This window comes from Sinocyclocheilus rhinocerous, unplaced genomic scaffold, assembly GCF_001515625.1.
Source record: "Sinocyclocheilus rhinocerous isolate Xijiao unplaced genomic scaffold, SAMN03320098_v1.1 scaffold1493, whole genome shotgun sequence".
Classification (NCBI taxonomy): Eukaryota; Metazoa; Chordata; class Actinopteri; order Cypriniformes; family Cyprinidae; genus Sinocyclocheilus; species Sinocyclocheilus rhinocerous.
In genome coordinates, this window is record NW_015640467.1 from 668,365 (window position 1) to 696,210 (window position 27,846).

The window sequence follows — 27,846 nt, forward strand, 5'->3', positions numbered from 1 at the left end:
CATCTCAAACAAGCCTATTGTAGGTACGACGGCTAATCAAAATGGTACTTACTTGCGCTTATCCGGATTGTTCAAACCGACTTAAAACTAAAAGATTACGTTCTCTCGCGCGAACTCATTCGTGAGTGGTGACTTTCCACGTATTCCCAACTTCTGAGCCTGCTCGCCTGAAGTTATGGTTGATTGCTCTTCGGCTGGATATCAACACACCCATTAACGTAAACTACGCCAGAGCGCGTACACACCTCACGCACCAGATGCCGTGCGCGCGCTGAAGGCAGTTGGACATAGTGTTGTATTAGAGGTAAAAAATGATATAAATACTGTTCGGTTTCTGGCACAAACCGATCGTTTCGTGTCTTAGGACATCAGTGTGTCGTCACGAGCCGCAGGGTTTAATTTTGATTTGTCTGTGCATGTTTTTTTTACTCTCATAGATTTTGTTACCATTGCCATGCATTATAAGACTGATAGACTGCAACGGTTGGACTTAAAAATCATCATATGTGTTCTACTGAAGAAACAAAGTCACCTACATCTTGGATGCCCTGGGGGTAAGCAGATAAACATCAAATTTTCATTTTTGGATGAACTATCCCTTTAAATTGAGGTGACGTGAGTGTATTCTGACTGCTTCGAATGTCTCATCAGAATTTAGACTCAGAACTACTAGTTTTATCACGTCACATTTCCTTAGGACTGGACAATTTAATTAAATTTTTAGTTATGGCTTCCAATGATAGGAAACAAGATAATCAAGATAAAACAATTGTGCCTTAATAAATTGTGCAAAAATTGCATTTCACAATAATGCTCTTGTTTTGTCTTCTTATAAATTCTGCGCACCCCTTACAACAGTGTGCTTTGCTCTTCCCTAAATGTTTAGTAGTTGTCAGTAGGTTGTAAAAGTGAATTACAGCATAGTTGTTTTTTTTGTTTTAAGTAATTTTTTTTCAGTGTTCTCTTAGTATCGAGACATAAAACTATAGTTTTATTTATAGTTTGAATAAGTTTTTATTTTATATTTTTAATTAAATTAACATTTTCTTTTTGTTCATTTTTGTTAAAGTAAACAATGTGAAATGTTTTCTTCGCAACTAGATGGGAAATTTTTTTTTTATATATATATATATATATATGTGTATGTTTTAGTTAACTGTAATAACCCTAGTGGAAGTAAAAAAACAAAACAAAACAGAATCAGATCTCAGTATTGACCAAAGCAATCGTTATTATGATTTTTTGCCATAATCGAGCAGCCCTTCCTTTACCTTTAAATAAAAAGAGAAAATTGATAAGATGAGGCATTGTGTATTTAACTCCCTAGATTTTCTAAAGAGCTCATGCAGTTGTACGATCTGCGTCTCATTGGCTTTGTGTGTTTGGTTGGCAGGCAGAAAAGGTTCACGCGTTAAACGAGGAGATCGGAAAGCTGCTGGCGAAGGCTGAACAGCTCGGCGCTGAGGGAAATGTGGATGAAGCCCAGACAGTTCTACATGAGGTTGAGAGAGTCCGAACTAAGAAGAAGGATGCAGAGGTTAGCCAACATACATTCACATATATTGCATTGATTGATCAAAATGTGATTTTTTTTTTACAGTCTGATCTCTCTCTCACTCTAGTGGGAGTTTGTAGTGTTTTCTGGATGAGTGTCTTCTCTTTGTAGCATCATCATTTGCTCTGGTTTATTTACAGGAAGAGTACAGGAACTCTATGCCCGCCTCCAGTTTCCAGCAGCAGAAGTTGCGCGTCTGTGAGGTTTGCTCTGCCTATCTGGGTCTCCATGACAACGACCGGCGTCTCGCTGACCACTTTGGTGGCAAACTGCACCTGGGCTTCATTCAGATCAGAGAGAAGCTGGAACTGCTGAAGGTATCGGGTCGGACCAACCAAGGTGCCGGCGGGGGTCATTGGTTTCGAATAGTAAGTGACATTGCAGCATTTCATCTTTACAGAAAACCGTGCAGGACAAACAGGAGAGGAGGAACCAGGAGCGACTGAAGCGGAGGGAAGAGCGGGAGAGAGAGGAGAGAATGAAAAAGCGGTGAGAATATTTTATGCACATCATATGACCTTTGTGCATTTCTAAGATTCCTAATTTTTGTAAATTATTCTGTAGAATCTAAAATTATCTTGTGTGGTTTGCCAGTGCATTTTTATATTACGTTTTTTTATGTGTGTTAAAATATATTTAAAAATCAAAGATATTGGCTGTTAAAATCATTATTTTTGAAAATATTTTATGCACATTTTCATGTGACCATTTCTAAGATTCCTAATTTTTATGAAATGTAATGTAGAGGTTATCTTTTGTCTGGTTTGCTAGTTTTTTATTTATTATTTTTATATGATATATTTAAATGTGTATATATTTCCTCTAGTTTTGTACCCTTTTATAAGTTAAAGTATATTTAAAATGTAAGGAAATCCACCGTTATAAATAATAATTTTTTATATAATAATATTTGACATAATCATTTCTGTTTTCATGTGACCTTCATGCATTTCTGAGATGCTTAATTTTTGTGAAAGAATCTGAAGTTATCTTCGTCTAGTATGCTGATTTATTTTTTATTATTTTTATGATATATTATTTTTACATTTATTTTGTTTGTTGAAATAAAAAGTTCAAGGAAACCCACTGTTAAAAAGACAAGTTTATTTTTAAAAGATTCAATAAATGTATGATTAATCAGTTTAAATAATAGTGATCTCAATATTGACCAAAATAATTATTCTTCTCTGGTTTTCCCTGTAGGACCAAGTCGCGTAGCCGAGAACGCAAGAGGTCAGTTGCTCATTCACTTGTTCATTCAGCATTTATTTTCATGGCAGCTTATGTCTATTGTCAATTATTACAACAAACATGCAAATCAAGGTCTGTGATTAATTCATATAGTGGCAACAAGAATATTTCTCTAATCTCATGCATGTACCAGTTCATGTCTGTTTTTCCTCTCCTTGTGTTTCTAGGTCGCGTTCTCGTGACCGCGATCGAGAGCGCAGACGCCGGCGTTCCCGCTCCGCATCGCGAGAGAAACGCCGTTCCCACTCTCGCTCCAAAGAGCGCGACAGACGCCGGCGGCACCGTTCCAGATCCCGCTCGCGGCACAGCCGAGAACACTCACACAAGTAATAACAATTAATACTTTCTCGCTCAAATGAAGCTTTGAAAAGCCTGAATTGTGGTTTATTACAGTTTCTGAAATTAATTTATTTTTTGCAATTTAATAATTATTTTTATTTTATTATTTAAGAACAATAATTTAAATTATGGATGCACGATATTATCGGACCAATATCGGAATTGGCCGATAATGACTTTAAATATAAATATCGACATCGGCCCGATATGAACAATTATGCCGATTTGTCTTGCCGATAAGAGGAATACATTAACTCACATGTGCTCAGGGGTGCTCAATCATGAGTATGTTTTGATTTAAAGGTCAGAAGCTATAGCTTACATGAACAAACAAAAAAAAACAAAAAATCACAAACACGACACTTTAATTAAATAATTGTATATATACTGATTTATTTATTAATGTGTAATACGTTATATTTTTTAAACAAATTAATGAGCTCTAAAAGATTTTCAGAATTTTTACAACTCTTTTGCTTTAGACCATTTACTAATGTTAAACCATAAAATAAAATGTTAAGGTTACCACTGCATCTTTCTGGGAAAAAAAAAAAAAATCCAGTGATTAATATATTGTTTATTTATAGTTATTTTCAAATGTTCAATGTACTGTAATTATAAAATAACTTTTTGTTTTTGTTTATTGTTTATTTAATTCTAACAAATAAGTTCTTGTTAAAACTAGCCAATATTAAAATAATTATATATCGGTATCGGCCAAAATTAGTTGAAAATTATCGGCATATCGGATATCGGCAAAAATCCAATATCGTGCATCCATAATTTAAGTTGTTCTTAAATATTTTTTAGTTTCTGTTTTAAATAAATACATCAAGTATGGTTTCCACCATAAAAAAACAAAGCCTCCATGATCTTGTAGTAACAGTGGATTGATGTGTGTCTTAGGTCTTCACGGGACCGTGATCGCGAGAGGGAGAGCAAGCGCAGCTCATCCGAGCGGAGATCAGACGGACTGAACGGGAGGACGGAGTCTCGCCGTCATGATGACAGAGAGGCTGGAGAGATCTGAATCATCTCACTCTACCACAACAAACACGCACAGCGCGCTCTCATACATATACCCACTTTTTTTATTTATCATGTTTGCTTGGTCCGTAGTAAACTGCCCACGCCCTGTTTCATTACAGTCGTTGTAGTCTTTAATATCTCAGTCCAGTGAGACTTAAACCTGTCGGATTCACTGTCAAATGTTGAAATGACAATATTGTGTGTGTGGAGTGAAGGTTTTTTTTGCCCCTCCATAATGTCTGTTATTTTTTGGGATTTGGGTTTGTCCTGAGTGGATGTGTGCATGTTTTGCTGAAAGCTGTTCTGAGGTCAGTCTAAACGCCCTTTCTTTAAATATATCTGCAGTATTTCCCCCGAGAGACAGAGAGTGACTCTCTTTGTATCAGCAGCAGAGTTCAATAAATCTAAACAAGTGAATCCGTCATGGCATATTGTTTGATTTACTCTGTACATGATCTTTTGTAAGGCTGTTTTGATTTCATGTTGCCCTTAACAAAGTACATTAAATGGTTTTATGACTTTAAATTGTGTTTGTCATTAATGAAGGAAATTATACGTCCTCCGTTTATTAGTTGGATAAGTCACTTTAACGGGTCGGTCTTTTTTACTAAAGCTGAATGCCTGAGTATTGTAATATTGAAGCTGTTTTATTTCTTTAGCCTGTAAATGTAATACAAAATAAACGTTTAGAAATATTTTACAAAATATCTTTGGCAGAGTTACAGCGTTTTGGAAAATTGTTCTTTCTTTTTTGCTGCAATTAATTGAATATGAAATAGGGATTTTATACATTTAAAAATGTTACGTTTTCATGTTAGATTGCAGTTGATCAAACCGATCTAATGTGTCTTAAAGGTTTTTTTCAGTTTGTGTGAAGGATGCATTTCACTACTGATTTACAAAATCATTAGTTATTGTGTATTAAAATGAACTTAAAGATAAAACAATAGAACACCTTTTTAAATGTGTTTATTATATCACTAGTGTTACGTTTCTGTACGTCGCCGACAGCTGGCGTCATTACGCTGCCCACGGGCTGTAGATCGTCACCTCCGGCAACGTCACCGTGACGGCTCAGTCAAAACAACCGAAACATGATGCTAGCGTCTCACACCCGCGAGTGAAATGTCGTGTTTTTAGCGCTCGCCGATGAAAACGTCGGAGATTTGTCACCCTAATGTCATGATCGTGTCGGACTATGAGTTTGGCAGCGTTTTATTCGGAATAAGGGATCGAAAAGCGATCATAAAAGCACCAGCGCCGCGACCGGTTTGCTAACGACAGGCGTCAGTTCAGCAGTCAAACCCGGTACGCGTGAAATTATGCATATTTTACTTCTAAAATATGGAATATAAAGTCAAATGGGCTGCGTTAAACTAATTAAGCCGCCTGTAGACGTACAGATGTGTCAGTCACGTGTCATTCTACAGAGTTTGTCTACTAATCACCATGTAATAATTAGTTCTACTCGATTTGAATGATTCAGTCTCGGTTTTGCTCAAATGATATGAGTTGTATGTTCACTATACTGCTGGAGGAGTTTGAATCATCTGCCACAGCTGTCCAGGGCTGATCAGAGTCCAGATGTGTGTGTTATGTGCATTCTGTAGGCTGTAGATGTATGTAGTGTAGTCCTGATATGTGTAATGTTGTGTATTATTGAATGTAAATTGATATGTGTGTGTTTGGTGTGTCCCTGCAGTGTGAGAGGCTTGCAGGTATCTGGGGTCCCCGGGACAGGCCGGTGCTCACCGAAGAGACGGGGAACAGGATCGGTAAGCAGGGGGGAGCGGCCACCGCAGAGCCCGTGGAGAAGATGGCGAGCAGCCCAGAGAAAAGCTCCTCCGCACAGGAGCTCAAGGAGCAGGGCAACCGCCTGTTCCTCAGCCGCAAGTACCAGGAGGCTGCCACCAGCTACAGCAAGGCCATTGTGAGTGGAGCAGGAGTTTGTCAGTTTAGAGGAAATTTACAAGCACAATGAGAGAAAACAATCGTACTGACACCAAACTGTTGACATTTTTATGCACATTTGATTGACAAAAAAAACAATCGTACCTACACCAAACTTTTGAAATTTATATGCACATTTGATTGACAAAAAAACAATCGTACTGACACCAAACTGTTGAAATTTATATGCACATTTGATAGAGAAAAAAAATCTTACTGACATCGAACTTTTGAAACTTATATGCACATTTGATAGACAAAAAAAAAAATCGTACTGACACCAAACTGTTGAAATTTATATGCACATTTGATAGAAAAGAAATCGTACTGACATCGAACTTTTGAAAATTTGAAAAAAATTAGAATCTTTTGAAAATTTGAACAATTGTGATTCGTGATGTTGTATTATGTTGAATATCAAAGTTTATTTGTGTATGTTTGTTAATGAGGAATTTGTGGACACATCAGAGTTTTTAGATTTGTGGAGTAAAAATTATTAATTTATTATAATTTATAATTATTTTAAATGATAAAATTCATGCTGTGGGGTAAGATGGCACAGCAGAATTGGCACAGAAGGCCTCAAGTGGCATTTTGTTACTAGTGATATTATTATTTTTAAATGTAATACTTATTGTAATTAATAGGGTTAATATTCAATATTTCTATGAATTAGATTTGCATTTCAAACATATTTGCTTTGCACTAAAACCTAGGCTAATTAAATAAAATCATTTCATTTGAATATGTAAATATTAATTTGCCTGTATTTAAGTCATAGACTAAATTTACCTTTCAGAAGAACCTTTTTTACTGGGATTCTGCTTTGTCTGTCATCGGTTAATTTCATCTCTCATGTATATATATATATATACAGTGGGTACGGAAAGTATTCAGACCCCCTTAAATTTTTCACTCTTTGTTATGGCTTTATTTTCACCAAAGAATGCTAATAGATGCATCACAGTTTTCAGAAAAATATGAAGCAGCACAACTGTGCTCAGAGTTCATATAATATTTACATGCATGTTTGTCATTCAGTAATGCATTTAACTCATCAAGTGGAGATTGTCTGGATATTCTCAAAAAAAACCCACGTAATTTTTCTAGGAATGATCAGAGTTGTGCTGTTGTACTGAAGATGTTTCTGCTGTGCTGTGTGTAGAATCGTAACCCGTCAGTGGCCGTGTACTACACTAACAGAGCGCTATGCTACGTGAAGCTGCAGCAGTACGACAAGGCACTGGCCGACTGTAAACACGCCCTCGAGCTCGACAGCCAATCGGTGAAGGCCCACTTTTTCCTGGGCCAGTGTCAGCTGGAGCTGGAGAATTATGAAGAGGCCATCGGCAATCTACAGAGAGGTACACACGGAATGTTTATGGAATTTGAAAAAAAAAAAAAAAGATTTAAGAAATAAGTTACACATTTAAATTAGAATTTTTAAAAATGTTTTTTTATATGCTTTTAATAGGATATTTCACCCAAAAATAAAAATTCTATCATCATATACTCGTCCTCGTTGTTTTAAACCTGACTATTTCTTTTGTTAAACACAAATGTAATTATTTTTTTAAATTAATGGCACTCTCTCGCTCTCTCTTTGTCTCTCTCTATTTTCAGTATATATAGATAGATGGATAATGCATATATTAAATACATATATTTAAAGATAAAAAACTCTCTTTCTGTGTATATTTACACAGTACTTGTCAAAAGATTGGAAACATTACTATTTCAAATGTTATTAATGAAGTCTCTTCTGCTCGCCAAGGCTCAAAAATAAAGTAAAAACAGAAATAATGTGAATTATTATTATTATAATTTAAAATAACTCTTTTATGTGTGAATATATTGTAAAATGTAATTTATTCCTGTGATGCGCAGCTGTATTTTCAGCATCATTACTCCAGTCTTCAGTGTCACATGATCTTCAGAAAGCATTCTAATATGCTGATTTGCTGCTCAAGAAACATTTCTGATTATTATCAATGTTGAAAACAGTTGTGCAGCTTCATATTTGATCAGAAACCATGATATATAATATCATTCAAATGCTGTGTTTTTTTTAATAGAAATTAATGTTTTTATTCAGCAAATATGCATTAAATTGATCAAAAGTGACCGTAAAAACATTTAATGTTACAAAATATTCTATTTCAAATAAATGTTCTTTCTATTCATCAAAGAATCCTGAAAAATTATTAAACAGCAAAAACTGATTTTAACAGATAATAAGAAAAACCATTATTAATAATTGAACAGCAAATCAGCATATTGCTTTCTGCAGCAGTTTTCTGTTGTATGTGATGTTTGGTGTCATTTGAAGCACATTTTCAGGTTTTGTTATTTATAATGTAACTCGGTCTCTAATAATGTACATTTGCATCCAATATATTGATTATTGAGCTAATAATATAAATAATTATCCATCATCAGCATCGGTGCATCCCTAAAAAGCTTCATAGAATGATCCAGACGTCTAAACAGACATCAGATAGTTGCAGTGTGATGAAGTCGCTCTTTGAAATGCTTTTCAGCTTATAACCTGGCGAAGGAACAGCGGCTGAATTTCGGAGACGATATCCCAAGTGCTCTTCGCATTGCCAAGAAGAAACGCTGGAACAGCATAGAAGAGAAGCGAATCAGCCAAGAAAACGAGCTGCATGCATATCTCACCAAACTCATCCTGGCCGAGAAAGAGAGGTGCCGCTCACATCAGTCAGTCATGCGGATCTGCGTTTAGAAATCTGTGCTGTAACACCTGTCCGTCTCTGTGTTTGTGGGTGTTTTCAGAGAGCTAGACGACAGAGTGAAGCAGTCAGAGGACAGTCAGAACGGCGGCAAGATCAAATCCAAACACGTGAGACACGCATTTAAATACACACACACAGCTCTGAACGGTGGGCGTTTGATGAAGTGATGTCATTTCCTGTGCTCTGTGCTGCTTCTGCAGGATAAATATTTGATGGACATGGACGAGCTTTTCTCTCAAGTAGATGAAACGAGGAAGGTATGCATCTCAAGACTTTGTGATGAAGGTCTCACACTGAAATATGATTGGTCCAGATAACTGTGCATTGAGCATCAGTGTGTTTGATTGGCTGTTGTGCAGAAGCGAGAGATCCCAGATTACCTGTGTGGGAAGATCAGTTTTGAGCTGATGAGAGAACCCTGCATTACTCCTAGCGGCATCACCTACGATCGCAAGGACATCGAGGAGCATCTACAGGTAACATCGCATTCACGTTCCGCTGCATCTCAGCGGCGGCTGTTTGACTTGTGCAAGAATTCGGACATTTTTGAGGCGCTCAGATTGCTGCTGAGTTTTTTTCATGAGACTTCTCACTTTAGAGGCACAGGAGAATGGCGCCACGATTGGCTGAAAAATTACACATTGGCGGATCAGATTACAGCAGTGTTTTTTTAATTGTTGTTATTATTATTATTATTATTATTAAATGCATTATAGTATTTTTTTAGTATTTAGATTTTTTTTTGTCATTTTAATTTATGTATTTTTTATTTTATTGTAATTTTTTTGTTATTTTATTTTTATTTCATTTTTTAAATTTCTCATTAGTTTTAGTAACTTTAGTACAAGGCAACGTTTGTCTTTTTCATCAAATTTTCTTTTAGTTTTATTTCAATGATCATGTTTTAATAGTTTTAGTTTTTGATAATAATAATAATAACAGACATTTTTAAATGGACGTTAATGGAGATTTTTTTTTCCGCAGTCGGATGGTTTCATTACAACATCTACCAGCAGGAGCTGTTATGCTCTAGAAGTAGATTTTATTTTTGTATTTTCAGTTTTCATTTAATTTTAATTTAAGTTTTAGTAATTCTGTTGAATGTTTAGGGTCGTCTCTGTTTTTTAAAAGAATATGTCTTTAGTTTTATTTCACTTTTAGTTTTAGAAATTTTAGTACTTCAAATTTTAGTTTAGTTTTTTTTAATTGATTATTTATATTGCATTTTATTTTAGTTTAGTTTTAAGTTAACAAAAATGTTTTTAATAGGTTTAGTTTTATTTTTAGTTTGTTTTAGTAATTTTGTTGTTTAGGGTCTTTTTTATTACTATTTTTTTGTATTTATATTTCAGTTTTAGTCATTTAAAGTACATAGTTGCAAAGGCAGCATTTCTATTTTTTTTGTCTAGTTAATCTTTTTTTCTAATAGTGAGTGATATTGTATAGTTTTATTTTTGTTAGCAAAAAAGTTTTTTTTTTTTTTTTATAGTTGTAGTTTTTGTTAAAACGAGATATTTTTAAATGGCTGTTAATGGAGAAAGATGCTTTTTGCAGGCAGATGGCATAGTTACACCATCTTTTAAAAAGGGATGGAACATATCAAAGGATTTTTTTAGCCTTTAGTGAAGAAAACAAAAATATTCTTTCTCTCTCTCTCTCTGTAGCGTGTTGGCCATTTTGACCCAGTCACTCGCAGCCCGCTGACCCAAGATCAGCTGATCCCCAATCTGGCCATGAAGGAGGTGATCGATGCTTTCATCCAGGAGAACGGCTGGGTGGAGGACTACTGAACACACACACACACTCGAGCGGACCGCAGCGGTTTCCTCACGCCCAATCGAATCCTCTCCTGTATGTTCATGCACTTTAATCTGTGGAGCTTTGCTGTGGACACACACACACACACACACACACACACACACACACACTCGAGCGGGCCGCAGCAGTTTCCTCACGGCCAATCGAATCCTCCTGTATGTTCATGCACTTTAATCAGTGGAGCTTTGCTGTGGAGAATCTGACCCGCACCAATCACCTGACCCTCTTTCTCACCGTCTGTCTTTCTGTCTGTCCTTCAAACTCTTTCTGCTGTCTTTCCTTACCAGACAGAATAATCGGCCCGTCCTGCAGGTTCTGTTCGGACACTTGTTTTCAATCGGAAACACTGGCTGATGTTTGCTGCACATGATGATGCTGTAATTTTGTCATTGAATGTTCAAATAGCAACATTATTGATGACACATCACTAATAATCATTCATGAAAGAGGAAACTTGCGCAGGTTGGCGTGTGTGTGTGTGTTTTAGAATCTGTCACCTATAAGATCTATATGCAGAATGAATGCGATATATGCGAGTGTAATACGTTCTAACATAAGTAGAATGTTTGTAAGATGCTTCTCGAGCTTTGGGTTCTAGCAGAATGTCGATTTTTGTAACGAGCGTTAAAACATATATTAAGACATTCATCCATCTACTGGCTGCCAATCACTGAAAATGAACTGAGAATCTGTGGCATGCAGATGACATCATCATCATCGTTATGGTGTATGATGCGTTTAGTCTCACAATGTGTGCTTTAGAACGAGAGGTAAGTGATTATTTCACACTATTGATTTAGTCTTTCCCTTTGGACCTTTGGGGAGTTTTCTGTTTCCTGTCATGAACACACACTTCCTGTTTAGTATCAGTATTTTTCAGAGAGCCCTTGTTAGTTGCTGGACATCACAGTTCCCGAACTGTCCATCCGGCTCGGTTCAAATATTCCCCAAGTGTAATGGGTTTAGGTTGGATGCATGTTCAATAAATGTTATTTTGTTTCTTTTTGTAACAAATTGGTTGAGATGAGTCTTATTCTTTCCGATAAAGTTACAGTTGCGACCTACTGTTCACTACTCACTGCTGTGTGTGTGTGTGTGTGTGTGTGTGTGCTCACTACTCACTGCTGCTGTGTGTGTGTGCGCTCACTACTCACTGCTGCTGTGTGTGTGTGCGCTCACTACTCACTGCTGCTGTGTGTGTGTGCGCTCACTACTCACTGCTGCTGTGTGTGTGTGCGCTCACTACTCACTGCTGCTGTGTGTGTGTGCGCTCACTACTCACTGCTGCTGTGTGTGTGTGCGCTCACTACTCACTGCTGCTGTGTGTGTGTGCGCTCACTACTCACTGCTGCTGTGTGTGTGTGCGCTCACTACTCACTGCTGCTGTGTGTGTGTGCGCTCACTACTCACTGCTGCTGTGTGTGTGTGCGCTCACTACTCACTGCTGCTGTGTGTGTGTGCGCTCACTACTCACTGCTGCTGTGTGTGTGTGCGCTCACTACTCACTGCTGCTGTGTGTGTGTGCGCTCACTACTCACTGCTGCTGTGTGTGTGTGCGCTCACTACTCACTGCTGCTGTGTGTGTGTGCGCTCACTACTCACTGCTGCTGTGTGTGTGTGCGCTCACTACTCACTGCTGCTGTGTGTGTGTGCGCTCACTACTCACTGCTGCTGTGTGTGTGTGCGCTCACTACTCACTGCTGCTGTGTGTGTGTGCGCTCACTACTCACTGCTGCTGTGTGTGTGTGCGCTCACTACTCACTGCTGCTGTGTGTGTGTGCGCTCACTACTCACTGCTGCTGTGTGTGTGTGCGCTCACTACTCACTGCTGCTGTGTGTGTGTGCGCTCACTACTCACTGCTGCTGTGTGTGTGTGCGCTCACTACTCACTGCTGCTGTGTGTGTGTGCGCTCACTACTCACTGCTGCTGTGTGTGTGTGCGCTCACTACTCACTGCTGCTGTGTGTGTGTGCGCTCACTACTCACTGCTGCTGTGTGTGTGTGCGCTCACTACTCACTGCTGCTGTGTGTGTGTGCGCTCACTACTCACTGCTGCTGTGTGTGTGTGCGCTCACTACTCACTGCTGCTGTGTGTGTGTGCGCTCACTACTCACTGCTGCTGTGTGTGTGTGCGCTCACTACTCACTGCTGCTGTGTGTGTGTGCGCTCACTACTCACTGCTGCTGTGTGTGTGTGCGCTCACTACTCACTGCTGCTGTGTGTGTGTGCGCTCACTACTCACTGCTGCTGTGTGTGTGTGCGCTCACTACTCACTGCTGCTGTGTGTGTGTGCGCTCACTACTCACTGCTGCTGTGTGTGTGTGCGCTCACTACTCACTGCTGCTGTGTGTGTGTGCGCTCACTACTCACTGCTGCTGTGTGTGTGTGCGCTCACTACTCACTGCTGCTGTGTGTGTGTGCGCTCACTACTCACTGCTGCTGTGTGTGTGTGCGCTCACTACTCACTGCTGCTGTGTGTGTGTGCGCTCACTACTCACTGCTGCTGTGTGTGTGTGCGCTCACTACTCACTGCTGCTGTGTGTGTGTGCGCTCACTACTCACTGCTGCTGTGTGTGTGTGCGCTCACTACTCACTGCTGCTGTGTGTGTGTGCGCTCACTACTCACTGCTGCTGTGTGTGTGTGCGCTCACTACTCACTGCTGCTGTGTGTGTGTGCTCACTACTCACTGCTGTGTATGTGTGTGTGTGTGTGTGTTCACTACTCACTGCTGTGTGTGTGCACTTGGATGAGTGAAATGCGGAGCACAAATTCTGAGTATAGGACACCACACTTCGCCACACATCACGTCATTTTTAACTAAATTGAATACCTCCGGACCCCAACTCTGGTTGTCATGACCATAGATATCTATGTCAGAGCTGGGTAGATTCTTACAAATTGTAATCCGTTACTGATTCCAAATGACATGACAAAAATTTTAGTAACATAATCCATTACATTACAAATTTTAGGTAATATAATCAGACTACTTTTAGATTACTTTTGACCTAACTCGTTTATCACATTGATTTAAATGTTAATCTTGTACCATATAGATATAAAAATGCAAAAAAAAAAAAATATATATATTCCATTTTATTTGTTTACCTGCATGTCATGTGACCATTAACCAACTTCAGAGAAACATGAACATTCAAATGTGATACTTAATTATTAACATATTCATATATTAAGTAAATATATATTAGGTGAAAGAAGTTCTGCTGACAAAAAAAGTTTGGGAATCCTCGCATTACAACATGAATTTGTGCATTTTAACATGTTTGAAAGAGAAAAGCCTTCCAAAGACACAATACATGGTAAAATAACCAGTGATAATTCAAATAAAAATTAATGTGTTCATCAGTACACAGTTCATCAGTCATCAGTTGATGCAATGGTGAAATGCTGAGAAAACACTTATTAAAACTGAACGTGTAAAAATCGTATATAGCACCTTTACAGAGACAGTCCACCCAAAAATGTAAATTGTCATCATTTACTTAACCCTCATGCCATTTCAAACATGTATGATTTTCATTTTTGTGCAAAACACAAAATATATTTTTTTCAAATGTCTTCATTTTTGTTTGATTTAAATGCAGGGTGAATATGTGGTGCAGATGGGTCAGTGACCAACAGGGGGCAGCAAGAGACAATATAGGAACAAAGAACATAAAAGATCATGATTTTTGTGAATGAAAACACAATGCTGCTACACAATGACTTTACTATATGACTTTAAAATGAGATATGAGTGTACTATAATCTACAAAAAAAAAAAAAAAACCTGGTGCTATTATTGTCTATTTGATTTGATATTAGTTTATACACTCTCTGAATCTGAGCATAGTTGAGTCAAACCCGTCTGTCACAGGACAGATCCCAGTCTAATAGAGCTGATTTGACTCCTGACTCAGTTTGGAGCTCATGTGTAGTTGCTGTGTTTGGTCTCTGTGTGTCAGTAGTGAGTGATAGTGTTTGAGCAGCTGCAGCATCAGTTCAGTCACTGTGACTCTGACTGACGGAGGTTTTTGTACCACTCTTTATCACTGTGTGAACACATCACCACCCTCACAATCACCATCAGAATCTGTTCTGCAGTGAAAACTCTGACAGTAATAATGTGCAGCATCTTCAGTCTGGACTCCACTGACTTTACTATATGACTTTAAAATGAGATATGAGTGTACTATAATGTACAAAAAAAAAAAAAAAACCTGGTGCTATTATTGTCTATTTGATTTGATATTAGTTTATACACTCTCTGAATCTGAGCATAGTTGAGTCAAACCCGTCTGTCACAGGACAGATCCCAGTCTAATAGAGCTGATTTGACTCCTGACTCAGTTTGGAGCTCATGTGTAGTTGCTGTGTTTGGTCTCTGTGTGTCAGTAGTGAGTGATAGTGTTTGAGCAGCTGCAGCATCAGTTCAGTCACTGTGACTCTGACTGACGGAGGTTTTTGTACCACTCTTTATCACTGTGTGAACACATCACCACCCTCACAATCACCATCAGAATCTGTTCTGCAGTGAAAACTCTGACAGTAATAATGTGCAGCATCTTCAGTCTGGACTCCACTGATGGTCAGAGTGAAATCACTGTTAGATCCACTGCCACTGAATCTAGATGGAGTTCCTGACTGAATCAACTCAAAACTTTGACAATATCCTTGAAGAAATGAATTGATATCAAACTTGTGCTGCACAAACCTTGAGCAAACGCTGTGAGAGTCCAGATGAAGATGATGATGAAGGTCATGTTGATGAAGATTGTTGTGTGTGTCAGTGATGAAGTGTTAAACTCACAGCACTATAAACACTCTCAGAGCACTGAAGCATCTGATCAATATGCAAACACACTCCACATCATTTACCAGAAGACAGTCTCATTAACAGACACAAAATAGAGTTGCTGAAGTGAAAACAGAGTAAAAATTAATCATTTTCATAATAATTGATCTTCTAATGGACAAACTGTTATAAATTGCATCATATCATTCAATTGAATAAATTTAAGACCAACATTAGTATATTAACCTGACTCTCATATTAGACTTTGAGATGATTTTTTACTGTATTTGGATGAAAACCACTGTTAATTCCCAAATTTTATATTAAATCCATGGATGATCCTGCAGGCTTGAGGATCATCACACACGTGTCTCTGTCAGTCACTGAGTTTGATCAGGAGTCGCGTCACACATGATATAAAACACCTTCACTCTTTATAAATCTTTATAAAATAAATGTAAATATGGTGATATGCGTATATTTTTTTTAATGGTTAACTGCAACTGTTGGGTAATCTGGTCTTTCATCTGAAAATTAATGTTTATATCATTGTTCATTCTTTCCTGCATGAATGTTTATATAAATTATATTCATTATCATTTGCTCTGAAATTGAGAAACATGTTTATATGATGCTGTTAATATCTGCATTATGAGGCATGAACTTAAATCAATGGACTTATTAAATTGATCAAGCATTTATGATGCTGATGATGCAGTTTAAGGAAGATTGAGGATAAATCATAAACGCAGAAACTCAAAAATATGTTGATGGATGGAAAAATATCCACTGAAGATCAAAAGGGACTGAATTTCAACATGAAGGGCTGAAAATATTAGGAGATAAAAATAACTTCAGAAAAATCATAATAAAAAATAAATGATGAAGCTCAACAAAACTGATGTTGTTAGATAATATTGATTTGTTTTTTGCACTTAGTGAAGTGCTCGAGGGTTTTGTTCAGCTGCTCTATTAGTTTGTTTCACTGCTATTCACTTTGGATGTTGGCAGAAAGTAAATCAAATAATCATTTTAATGCAATGCAGATTTATTAAATAGCGTTGATACTAATCCAGAAAGTCTTATTGATATTTTCTGTCAATATATATTTTTTGCTAATATAATTTTTGAACAGTTTGTATTGCACAAACTGATGCATTCTGACTGTGAATATTTTGAAATAAATACTTGGTTCATAAAAAGCTTCTTTTGTTTCTCTTAAAGGGATAGTTCACCCAAAAATGAAAATTAAGTAATCATTTCCTCACCCTTGTGTTGTTCTAATGCTGTATGTCCTTCTTTTTTGGACCGTACAAGAGATTTTTTATATATATATATATATATATTCTGCACACTTGTCCATATAATGTCAGTATAATGTGAGAAAGAAGTGAAAGTATCACAGAATAGTCTCATGTGACACTGTATGCTCCAAGTGTTCGAGGGAATAAAAACAAATATCTTGACTTGACCAGTGGCCTCTGTGCACGACTGCACATTCATGAGACTCTATTCAAGATTAATAAAAACACAACATGAAATACAATCCATGTGCTTTTTTCTCTGAGGTAAATATATCTGTTGTGTTTGTCACAAGTTATCTCATTCATCTGCCATTCTGATCTTCATGACAGCTGGTCCAGATTTATTCAACTCAGTGAAGAAGTGTAGGCTACACAGATAACTTTTGGCGGATTTCTAGGCATTGTTTTTTTTATTTCGCGTTTTTATTAATCTTAATTTTTCACAGCTTGTGTGCTTTTCTTTGGTGAGTCGGAGTGAACTGCTGGGTTTCATAACACACAGTCGTGCACACGCGGTCAAATCAGGATACTTGTGAAATAATATGTTAAATTTCAGTTTGTTTCTCACCAAACTCTATAGTATTCCCCCCCAAACACTTGGAATATACGGCACATGAAAACTTCCACAGCGCTTCAATCAAAAGATCCCAATATGGTTCACTGTGGTTACTCTCTGAAACACACAACAAGAAGAACATAAACTCAAAACTTGGACAATATACTTGAAGAAATGAACTGATATCAAACTTGTGCTGCACAAACCTTGAGCAAACGCTGTGAGAGTCCAGATGAAGATGATGATGAAGGTCATGTTGATGAAGATTGTTGTGTGTGTCAGTGATGAAGTGTTAAACTCACAGCACTATAAACACTCTCAGAGCACTGAAGCATCTGATCAATATGCAAACACACTCCAGATCATTTACCTCAAGACAGCAGATGCATCATTTTGCCATCTTTGCTAAAAATTTATATTTACCATTTACCAAATCTCTATTTATCTCTATTTGGTCTGAAACACTCATGATTTATGTCATGTTACTTTGGGTCGAGCTTCTTTCTCCAAACAAAGTTTAATTATCATTTTCATTCAGACTTTAATGCTCAGAGCATTTAATACCTGTGTTCATCTATTTCACTGTATAACAGGTCAAAGGTCATCTGATAGGGAATAACCATCTGAAGCTTCCTAAAGTGTCATTATTAAAGCAGGTAAATATAATTACTTTAAATCACATGTGTTTTGAAAATGTGATGAATGCATTTTGGAAATTATTATGAAAAACATTATTTCAGCCTTCATGCAACGTTTAGTTTTTTAAAGGAAATTTTATGTTGTTTTAGAAGAAACCATGAGTGCTGTTGAGTCTCATATCAGTGTGTGTGAGTGTCGTGGAGTTTGTGTTCATCTGAGTGTGACGGAGGTTTTTGTACCACGCTTTCACTAGAATGAAGCACTGTGGTGGACTTTTGGTGGAGGAACTAAACTGACGATTGGTAAGTCTCTTCAATTCTTTAATAAAAATGTTTTTAAAGTTTAATAATTGCAATATTTCATTTATTTCATAATTTACTTAAGTTGAATATTTCATATTGTTTTTAAATCTCATTTATCATTTTACATGAATAATTTAACTTATTATCTGTAACATTATTGTATCTTAATATATCGTTTTCAGTCATTTATGATATATTCAATTATTTCTATAATTACTAGTAAATTTAACAATTAAGTGTTTTTAGATGCATGAAAAAAGTTTGATAATACAGATTAAATATAATTGTGTAGGCATCATCACCACACAAAGAGAAATGTAGTTAATAAGCATGTTAAAAATCAGTCATTTAAACTATTAAGCTTGCTGCTGCTGCTGATGATCATTAAAAAAAAACAGCAACATCATAATAGAAACGTAAAATTGTACTGAAAATGACAATTGATTTTGAGTGTCAAAATAGAAGAATATTTTTAAAATACAAATAATATTGAAATTATTGCAATTAGGTTTTTTTATATCTTGTGATGAAATCACAATATTATTAATTTATTTTCATGTGGACAATGTTTTTTGTTAGATTGTGATGAAAAAATGAGATGTTCTGTAACTTAGTAATTCTGAAAATGTCTAATTAGTATATTTTTTTCATTTATTTAATCACTTATTTAAAATTTTTAATTCATATTGTTTTAAGTCATTTTTCATTTTATAAGAATAATGACATGTATTGATGGCAGTAATTTAAAATCTATTCAATTATTTCTTGATATATATATAATTTTGTCTATAATTCTTGGCAAATGTACCAATAAAGGGTTTATCATCAGGCAACAAGGAATTTGAACATTTTGAAAATTTAGCATTTAAACTTTTGAAACTATCAAATTTGCTGATGTTTATGATTGTGAGTGTCTGAATAGCAGAATATTTAAGTACAATTAATATTGAAATATTCATTTAATTTTTTTTCTAAGTCATATAGTGACATCACTATATAATCATCAATTTACTTGAGTAATGTTTTTCAAATTTCGAAGAATTATTTCAAATGTAACATAAATTTAAAGTCAAATGATCAAAATTGGGACAGTGTTTCATTTCTGCTTCTGTTGTGTGTGTGTTTCAGCTGGTCCCGCAGTGAAGCCCTCCATGTCTCTGCTGCCTCCCTCTTCTCTGCAGATCCCTGGAGACTCAGCCGCACTGCTCTGCCTGCTCAGCTCTTACTCTCCACAGGGGGCGCAGGTGAGCTGGACGCTGGACGGGTCAGAGGTCACCGAGGGGGTTCAGACCAGCGCAGAGAGCGAGCGGGACGGACGCTACAGCCGCAGCAGCGTCCTGAGCCTCAGCAAAGCACGCTGGGAAGACGGCGAGCGCTTCGTCTGCAGAGTAACACATGACGGAGCTGATCACGAGACCTCGTTCCTCAAGAGCTCCGAGTGCTGATGTTTCTCCAGTGAAGAGCAGCAGGATTCACAGCAGTCACCTGATTTACAGCTCAATACTCAAGCAGTCTTTCAATGTGCTGCCATTGCTCACACAAATGTTTGTCTAGAGTACTTTTTGCTTATTAGTACGGTTGAACTGGATCATCGTAAGTCAGAAGCAAAGACATTGGTTAATAGAATTAAAGAGTGAGATGAATTAATGCATATTCATAATTATTTTAGAACTACAGTAACATATTCTGATTTCTCTCAACATGGCGACAGGAGAGTCAGTTTGTGTGCAAGCACGGAACAGAAGATAGTCTGAAATAAAACAAAAAATGTCCGGTACATCAGTGCATCTGTAACATACTCCAGTGTATAAATTCAATATAGATTAATCATTGTTAAAGCTACAAAGTTACTTGCCAGGGCGGGTATTTTGACATACTTTTGTATGTTTTTGCCCGTTCAGGCGGCTCACGCGGCTGTCTGTGCGTGCACTGTTCACACAGAACACAGCGCGCGAGTACTGAATGTAGTTGTCTTTCGCGCCCAAATGCTTTTTAATCGCTTGAATTTTTTAATTAACAAGTCTTAAAAACACATGCAAATGATAATGTGTGAGTCTCATGGTTCAGACTGCAGGTTTTCTCATGATTCAGTGACAGAGCTGAACCATTCAGAGAAACAAGTATGTCACTGTGAACTCAATGAGAGGGCAAAGGTCATCAAAACGAATAAAAATTGCTTTGAGAAATATATATGATCTTTTAGAAATCCAAATTAAGATGTGTAAAGAAAACGTATCAATACAGAGATTTTCATCACTTTAGTCCAATAATCCACCGCTGCTGTTGAGTCTCATATCAGTGTCAGTGTGTGTGAGTGAGTTTGTGTTCATCTGAGTGTGACGGAGGTTTTTGTACCACGCTTTCACTAGAATGAAGCACTGTGGTACACTTTTGGTGGAGGAACTAAACTGGTGATCAGAAGTAAGTCTTTCTTAAATTATCAAATACAAATGCATAATGTGTGTGTGTGTTTTAAATAGAGGTTTAAGGGTATTTAAGAATATTTGGCAACAATATTCTTAATTTATTACAAAAAAATGTTACTAAGAAGGCTTACTTACATTTCACATCTTATTTACTATAAAATTTAATTCTATTTTACTGATTGGTTGCACCAGTTGATGTATGTAATTATCAAATTTTGTCTGCTATATTATGTGTAAGTCATTTGGTTTATATTACATATTTTTTTACATTTCAAGCCATAGTTCATATATGTACTTACTGTTTTACATTAATAATTTCACACCTGATGTATGCTAACATTTCAATTTATTTTAATTAATGGTGATTTTTTAATGATTTTTCAATAATATCTTAATATATTTCATTTGGTGCATGGCACAAAAGCTGGATAATGTAGACACAATTTTATTGTTGTCATCATGAGTCAAAAAGAAATTCAGTTGATAAACAGTTAAAATAAATTATTTAAACCATTACGTTTATTTATAATTATGTTTATGAGAAAATGTCCTGAATAATGACTATTTTCAAAATAATAATATATTGAAACAACTAGTTATAAAAATATTGCAATAAAATTATCAGAGATGTTTTATAAAATCAGTTTAAAACATTTTACTTATTTCATAAAGTAACAAATTAGCATACATTTTTACAGTACATTATGTCTGCTTCAAAGTGATATATTTATGAATACAGTATGCATGATCTTATACTTGATCACTGTAAAAAAATAAATATGTAAAATGTACAGTAAAAATGACAGCAGTGTTTGACAGACCTCTTCTTTTTCACTTCCAAATATTTAACAGTATTTTACTGTAAAATTACATGAAATGTCCAGTTAGATTTATTATAGTTTTTCACTGTATATAGTAAAAGAACTTACAGTGAACTGATTAACAGGTTTTCACTGTAGCATTTTTACAGTCTTCTATCATTAAAATAACTTTTTTATTGTATTTTTTTTACAGAGAACATTTCTGAATAGTAAATATTAATTATTCTAATGGAGAATAATTGTAATCTTCATTCAGGATATTTGTGTTATATGAATGACAGCAGTGATGTGGAGTTACAGTAAAATGATGAACTGATTGTGATTTTCACAGTGAAGATTGCAGCTGCAGATGTGAAGAATTGAGTGTTGTGTGTGTGTGTGTGTGTGTGTGTGTTTCAGCTGGTCCCGCAGACAGAAAGTAAATCAAATAATCATTTTAATGCAATGCAGATTTATTAAATAGCGCTGAATCTAATCTGGAAAGTCTTATTGATATTTTCTATCGATATATATTTTTTGCTAATATAATTTTTGAACAGTTTATATTGCACAAACTGATGCATTCTGACTGTGAATATTTTGAAATAAATACTTGGTTCATAAAAAGCTTCTTTTGTTTCTCTTAAAGGGATAGTTCACCCAAAAATGAAAATGAAGTAATCATTTCCTCACCCTTGTGTTGTTCTAATGCTGTATGCCCTTACTTCTTTTTCGGACAGTACAAGAGATTTTTTTTTTTATATATATATATATATTCTGCACACTTGTCCATATAATGTCAGTATAATGTGAGAAAGAAGTGAAAGTATCACAGAATAGTCTCATGTGACACTGTATGCTCCAAGTGTTCGAGGGAATAAAAACAAATATCTTGACTTGACCAGTGGCCTCTGTGCACGACTGCACATTCATGAGACTCTATTCAAGATTAATAAAAACACAACATGAAATACAATCCATGTGCTTTTTTCTCTGAGGTAAATATATCTGTTGTGTTTGTCACAAGTTATCTCATTCATCTGCCATTCTGATCTTCATGACAGATTTTAATTAATAATCAAATTAATAATCATGTTTTTATTCATCTTGATTTTTCACAGCTTGTGTGCTTTTCTTTGGTGAGTCGGAGTGAACGGCTGGGTTTCATAACACACAGTCGTGCACACGCGGTCAAATCAGGATACTTGTGAAATAATATGTTAAATTTCAGTTTGTTTCTCACCAAACCCTATAGAGAATCATACGTTTTTTGTAGTCAGTTAATATCATGGATAACTGAAATAAATAGTTCAATAGTTTGCTGACCATCAGAAGACATTGAAATAGCCCATGCCATAAGATAAAAATCAGGTCTGTTTTTTTTTACAGATGTGTTTGCTCTGGTGGACTGTGATAGAAGAGAACACTTTGTGTAATATTTTTTTTTATATCTGTGTGTTTTCAAATCATCTGTTTCTGTGTCAGTAGTGAGTGATAGTGTTTGAGCAGCTGCAGCATCAGTTCTCCAGATCATTTACCAGAAGACAGCAGATACACATTTAGTATCTTTGCTAATGAATATCTATTTACTGTTTTCAGAAACAGACACTCATGATTTATTTCATATTATTTGAATGATCAGTTTCATTCAGACTTTTATGCTGAGAGCATTTAATAGCTGTACTGCAGATTTGATATCATCCATGATACTGTATAACAGGTCAAAGGTCATCCGATAGGGAATCAGCATCTAAATCTTTCTCAAGATTTCATTATAAAGCAGGTGAATAGAATTAGTGTAAATGTGAGGAAAGTATTTTGGGACTGATTATGAAACAAATGATTTCAGCCTTCTGCAACAACTCTCTCTGCTGGAGTTTGTGTTCATCTGAGTGCGACGGAGGTTTTTGTACGACGCTTTCACTAGAATGAAGCACTGTGCTACACTTTTGGTGGAGGAACTAAACTGACCATCAGTAAGTCTCTTTAATTCCATTATAAAAATTTATGATATTTTAATTCATTTATTTTATTATATTTTGGATGATTTCAGCAAACATTTGTCAACAAGATACTTAATTAATTATAAAAATGTGTTTATATTTCATATTGTGTTTACATGTATTTTCTTCTTTATATTAACACTTTAACTTATTATTGGTAACATTTGATTGTATTTTAATGTATGGACAGCAGTATTATAAGATATTTTCAATTATTTCTTTATATATAATTTTGTCTGAAATTAATTTTTAATTTTAACAATTAAGGGTTTTTAAATGCATGACACAAGTTTGATAATACAGACAAAACAAATATAATTGCGTAGACGTTATCATCAGACAAACAGAAATTTAGTTAATGAGCATTTTTAAATAAATTAATAAAACTATTAAGTTTGCTGATGATTATGATTGTAAGTGTCTTAACAGAAGATTTAAAAAAAAAACAAATTCATAATTCAAACTTACGGTGGAAAATTATAATTGATTGGAAATGTCAAAATAAAAATATATTTTTTAAAATACATTTAATATTGAAATTATTATTTGCATTTGTTTTCTAAATCTTATGAAGAAATCACAAAATATTAATCAATTTTCATGTGGAAAATGTTTTTAAAAATTAGTTTGAGATTAAAATGTTCTGTAACTTACTAATTCTGAAAAATATTTTTTTATCATTTATGTAAATTTTATAATTCCTAAAGCTTTTAAATGTCATTTTTTATTTTACATGAATAATTTAACATCCTATTTTTACTAACATTTCAATGTGTTTTAATGAATTCACTGCAAAAATCTATTTAATTATTTCTTGAGAGATAGAATTTTGCTATAATTCTTGGTAAATTTACAAATTAAGGTTTTTTTAAATGCATGACACAAAAGTTTGATAATACATCCAACATGAATATAATTTTGTTTGGGATGCCAGACAAAAAAAAATTAAGAGCATTTAAGAGCATTTGTAAAAAATGATTCATTTAAACTACATAAACTATCACATTTGCTGATGTTTATGATTGTGTCTGAATAGCAGAATATTTTCAAAATACAATTAATATTGAAATGATCATTTACATTTTTTTCTAATTCTTATAACAACATTACAATATAATCATCAATGGACAATGTTTTTCAAAATCATTCTGGGGATCAATTTAAATTTAAATGATTAATTTAAAGTCAAATCATCTTAAATTTTTTTTACAGTTTTTCATTTCTGCTTCTGTTGTGTGTGTGTGTGTGTGTGTGTGTGTTTCAGCTGGTCCCGCAGTGAAGCCCTCCGTGTCTCTGCTGCCTCCCTCTTCTCTGCAGATCTCTGGAGACTCAGCCGCACTGCTCTGCCTGCTCAGCTCTTACTCTCCACAGGGGGCGCAGGTGAGCTGGACGCTGGACGGGTCAGAGGTCACCGAGGGGGTTCAGACCAGCGCAGAGAGCGAGCGGGACGGACGCTACAGCCGCAGCAGCGTCCTGAGCCTCAGCAAAGCACGCTGGGAAGACGGCGAGCGCTTCGTCTGCAGAGTAACACATGACGGAGCTGATCACGAGACCTCGTTCCTCAAGAGCTCCGAGTGCTGATGTTTCTCCAGTGAAGAGCAGCAGGATTCACAGCAGTCACCTGATTTACAGCTCAATACTCAAGCAGTCTTTCAATGTGCTGCCATTGCTGTTCATTCAATAAAGCTTCTGAACGCCTTACATTTGTGTTCGACTGCATCATTGATCAGTGTGTCCTTCCTTCAAAGTCCTTCACTAAAGTTTCAGCTGCTGTTGATGGATTGCTCAGAGCACTGAAGCATCTGATCAATATGCAAATTAGCTGATCTTTCATTTAAATGAGCTTCTAAACATTGCCAACATTTGTCAACAAGATGCTTCTTTTGTGACAAAAATATAAACATATTGCCATATATGTTACCTATAAGATGATATATAATTTTCACATTTGTACTTCCCTGGGTAGATATAAAATCCCCATATTAAAATGTATGTCAGGGCTGTACGTTAACTTTTTTTTCACATAGCACTGGTGCTACAGAGGTTGAAAGTTTTGTAGCACAGGCCAAAAAGTTGTAGCACAAGTATAAAACGTCTGTTATCATGTCTGAAAACAAACACAAGTAATGGAGTTCATCACTTAAACAGGCGCTGATGTTCCATACAGAGCACATGTAATAATTCTTTTAAATACATGTCTATCTTTTATAATTACTTATATATTATCAACATTTATTGATGGGTTATAGGATGGATATACAAACATGTCCAATGTTTTACACATACATAAACACATATTTGTATGGGCTGGATATTCATGTTAATACATGAAATTGTTCCAATTTCTAATATTGGTTTTATATATGTTTTTACTTCATATGACAATATACTTCATATATGGAAATTTAATGTACATATGTTACATTTGTGTACGGTTGATCTCAAAGGTTTCAACAGTCGTGTACAGTAACTGAGATCGATCGCTGGTTTTACAGTCGATGGGAGAAACTGGGACACAATATGAGGGTTTTAGTTTCATAAATCAGCAGAGCCACTGTCTGGTCTTTATGTGAAGCGTTTGCTGAACCGACCTGAAAGAGACAGTTTGAAAAGCTATGAAACAAGGTTTACGTATCATTTATGTCAGATTTTATGGCTGATTTGAAATATGTTATTGAACTGTGAGTTTCTGTATTGAATTTAAGTAGCCTAGACTTTTGTCATTCATCAATCATTATAGCAGCTGTAGCTCCGTGACTGAAAACAGCTGCATGTGTTTGTAAGAGAGCTGTTGAGCTTCAATCTCCATCATGTGATAGATCTATAAGAGCACAACGAATCAAACCAAAACCTCAAAGCTGTGCAGATTCAGTCAGTCCAGTTTCCAGCATTACTCTTCTCCCGACAGAGAGTCAGAATATGAGGAGAAAGAGCAAAAACAACAGAGTTTCAGATCCTCCTTTGAGCAGCTGCAGCATCAGTTCAGTCACTGTGACTCTGACTGACGGAGGTTTTTGTACCACTCTTTATCACTGTGTGAACACACCACCACTGTGGTAACTCTGACAGTAATAATGTGCAGCATCTTCAGTCTGGACTCCACTGATGGTCAGAGTGAAATCACTGTTAGATCCACAATATGAGGGTTTTAGTTTCATAAATCAGCAGAGCCACTGTCTGGTCTTTATGTGAAGCGTTTGCTGAACCGACCTGAAAGAGACAGTTTGAAAAGCTATGAAACAAGGTTTACGTATCATTCATGTCAGATTTTATTGCTGATTTGAAATATGTTATTGAACTGTGGGTTTCTGTATTGAATTTAAGTAGCCTAGAGTTTTGTCATTCATCAATCATTATAGCAGCTGTAGCTCCGTGACTGAAAACAGCTGCATGTGTTTGTAAGAGAGCTGTTGAGGTTCAATCTCCATCATGTGACGGATCTATAAGAGCACAACGAATCAAATCAAAACCTCAAAGCTGTGCAGATTCAGTCAGTCCAGATTCCAGCATTACTCTTCTCCCGACAGAGAGTCAGAATATGAGGAGAAAGAGCAAAAACAACAGGCTCCTCTGAGCAGCTGCAGAATGAGTTCAGTCACTGTGACTCTGACTGACGGAGGTTTTTGTACCACTCTTTATCACTGTGTGAACACACCACCACTGTGGTAACTCTGACAGTAATAATGTCCAGCATCTTCAGTCTGGACTCCACTGATGGTCAGAGTGAAATCAGTTCCACCTTGTGCTCCATTCCCACTGAATCGACTGAAACTCTCACCATAGCGATCATTTACCTGATAAATGATGAGTTTAGGAGTTTCTCCAGGTTTCTGCTGATACCAAGCTAAACCCCAGCCACTTATTTTAGGATCAGTTTTACACTCTATAGTGGCGTCTTGTCCTTCAGAAACAGTCACAGCTTCAGGCTGAGTCACAGTGATTCCTCTGGATGCTGCTGACAACAACATTATATGTGTTCAATCAAATGAAATGAACATTAAAGAGTCAAAAATGAGCATCTTTCACTTCTGTTACCTGGAATAAAAGCTGCCAGAATCCAGATGAAGCTGCTGAAGAGATTCATAGTGTTTGTTGGTTTTGTACCGTGGTAAACAGCAGTGTGTTATAAAGTGTTGGAGTCTGAACGCTATAAACACTCGGAGCGCTGAAGCATGTGCTGATGCAAAGTGACTCTCTGTGGAAAAACCCTCCTGGAGGAAAACAGACATGAAAATGCCCACATGCAGATGAAAACTGAGCCTTTAAACGTGTTTCAGTCTCATGATACAGTGGTGTGTGTTTTCATTTCTTTAGAAATCTGG

General features: G+C 36.1%; 2 protein-coding genes and 2 gene segments (V, D, J or C); 3 read left to right on the plus strand and 1 right to left on the minus strand.

Annotated features, from left to right (window-relative positions):
- The window catches only part of luc7l (LUC7-like (S. cerevisiae)), an 11,308-nt gene extending 7,119 nt beyond the window's left edge, over positions 1-4,189 (plus strand). For all 3 annotated transcript variants that reach the window (XM_016569125.1, XM_016569126.1, XM_016569127.1), the window contains 6 exons: positions 1,394-1,537; positions 1,696-1,872; positions 1,956-2,044; positions 2,759-2,788; positions 2,974-3,132; positions 4,052-4,189. In XM_016569125.1, the coding sequence (XP_016424611.1) occupies positions 1,394-1,537; positions 1,696-1,872; positions 1,956-2,044; positions 2,759-2,788; positions 2,974-3,132; positions 4,052-4,175 (723 nt within the window). In that variant the 3' untranslated portion in view covers positions 4,176-4,189. The remainder of the gene's footprint in view (positions 1-1,393; positions 1,538-1,695; positions 1,873-1,955; positions 2,045-2,758; positions 2,789-2,973; positions 3,133-4,051) is intronic.
- A 1,029-nt stretch (positions 4,190-5,218) lies between these two features.
- On the plus strand, positions 5,219-11,708 carry stub1 (STIP1 homology and U-Box containing protein 1). Of its 3 annotated transcripts, none has more exons than XM_016569131.1 (9): positions 5,219-5,482; positions 5,877-6,104; positions 7,290-7,488; positions 8,665-8,830; positions 8,921-8,987; positions 9,081-9,137; positions 9,240-9,356; positions 10,545-10,684; positions 10,771-10,793. In XM_016569131.1, the coding sequence occupies exons 2-8, from the start codon at positions 5,991-5,993 to the stop codon at positions 10,668-10,670; spliced, it is 846 nt and encodes a 281-aa protein (XP_016424617.1). In that variant the 5' UTR covers positions 5,219-5,482; positions 5,877-5,990; the 3' UTR covers positions 10,671-10,684; positions 10,771-10,793. The 3 variants fall into 3 exon arrangements, with proteins under 3 accessions (XP_016424617.1, XP_016424616.1, XP_016424618.1); XM_016569132.1 differs by lacking the exons at positions 5,219-5,482; positions 10,771-10,793 and adding exons at positions 5,699-5,760; positions 10,797-11,708; XM_016569130.1 differs by lacking the exon at positions 10,771-10,793 and having other exon boundaries at positions 10,545-10,751.
- A 3,456-nt stretch (positions 11,709-15,164) lies between these two features.
- LOC107753033 (Ig kappa chain V region 3381-like) lies at positions 15,165-27,695 on the minus strand. The segment is given in 4 exon segments: positions 15,165-15,343; positions 23,641-23,652; positions 27,319-27,479; positions 27,560-27,695. Coding segments are annotated over 4 exon segments (387 nt in total).
- On the plus strand, positions 18,182-19,815 carry LOC107753035 (Ig lambda-3 chain C region-like). The segment is given in 2 exon segments: positions 18,182-18,295; positions 19,424-19,815. A coding segment is annotated over 1 exon segment (294 nt).
- Positions 27,696-27,846: the final 151 nt, after the last annotated feature.

Excerpts from the sequence above, each read along its gene's own strand:
- stub1 (XM_016569131.1), top strand. The coding sequence starts at position 5,991 with ATGGCGAGCAGCCCAGAGAAAAGCTCCTCCGCACAGGAGCTCAAGGAG. Across the intron at positions 6,105-7,289 it reads CCAGCTACAGCAAGGCCATT|AATCGTAACCCGTCAGTGGC; the intron begins GTGAGTGGAGCA and ends TGCTGTGTGTAG. Across the intron at positions 8,988-9,080 it reads GCAAGATCAAATCCAAACAC|GATAAATATTTGATGGACAT; the intron begins GTGAGACACGCA and ends CTGCTTCTGCAG.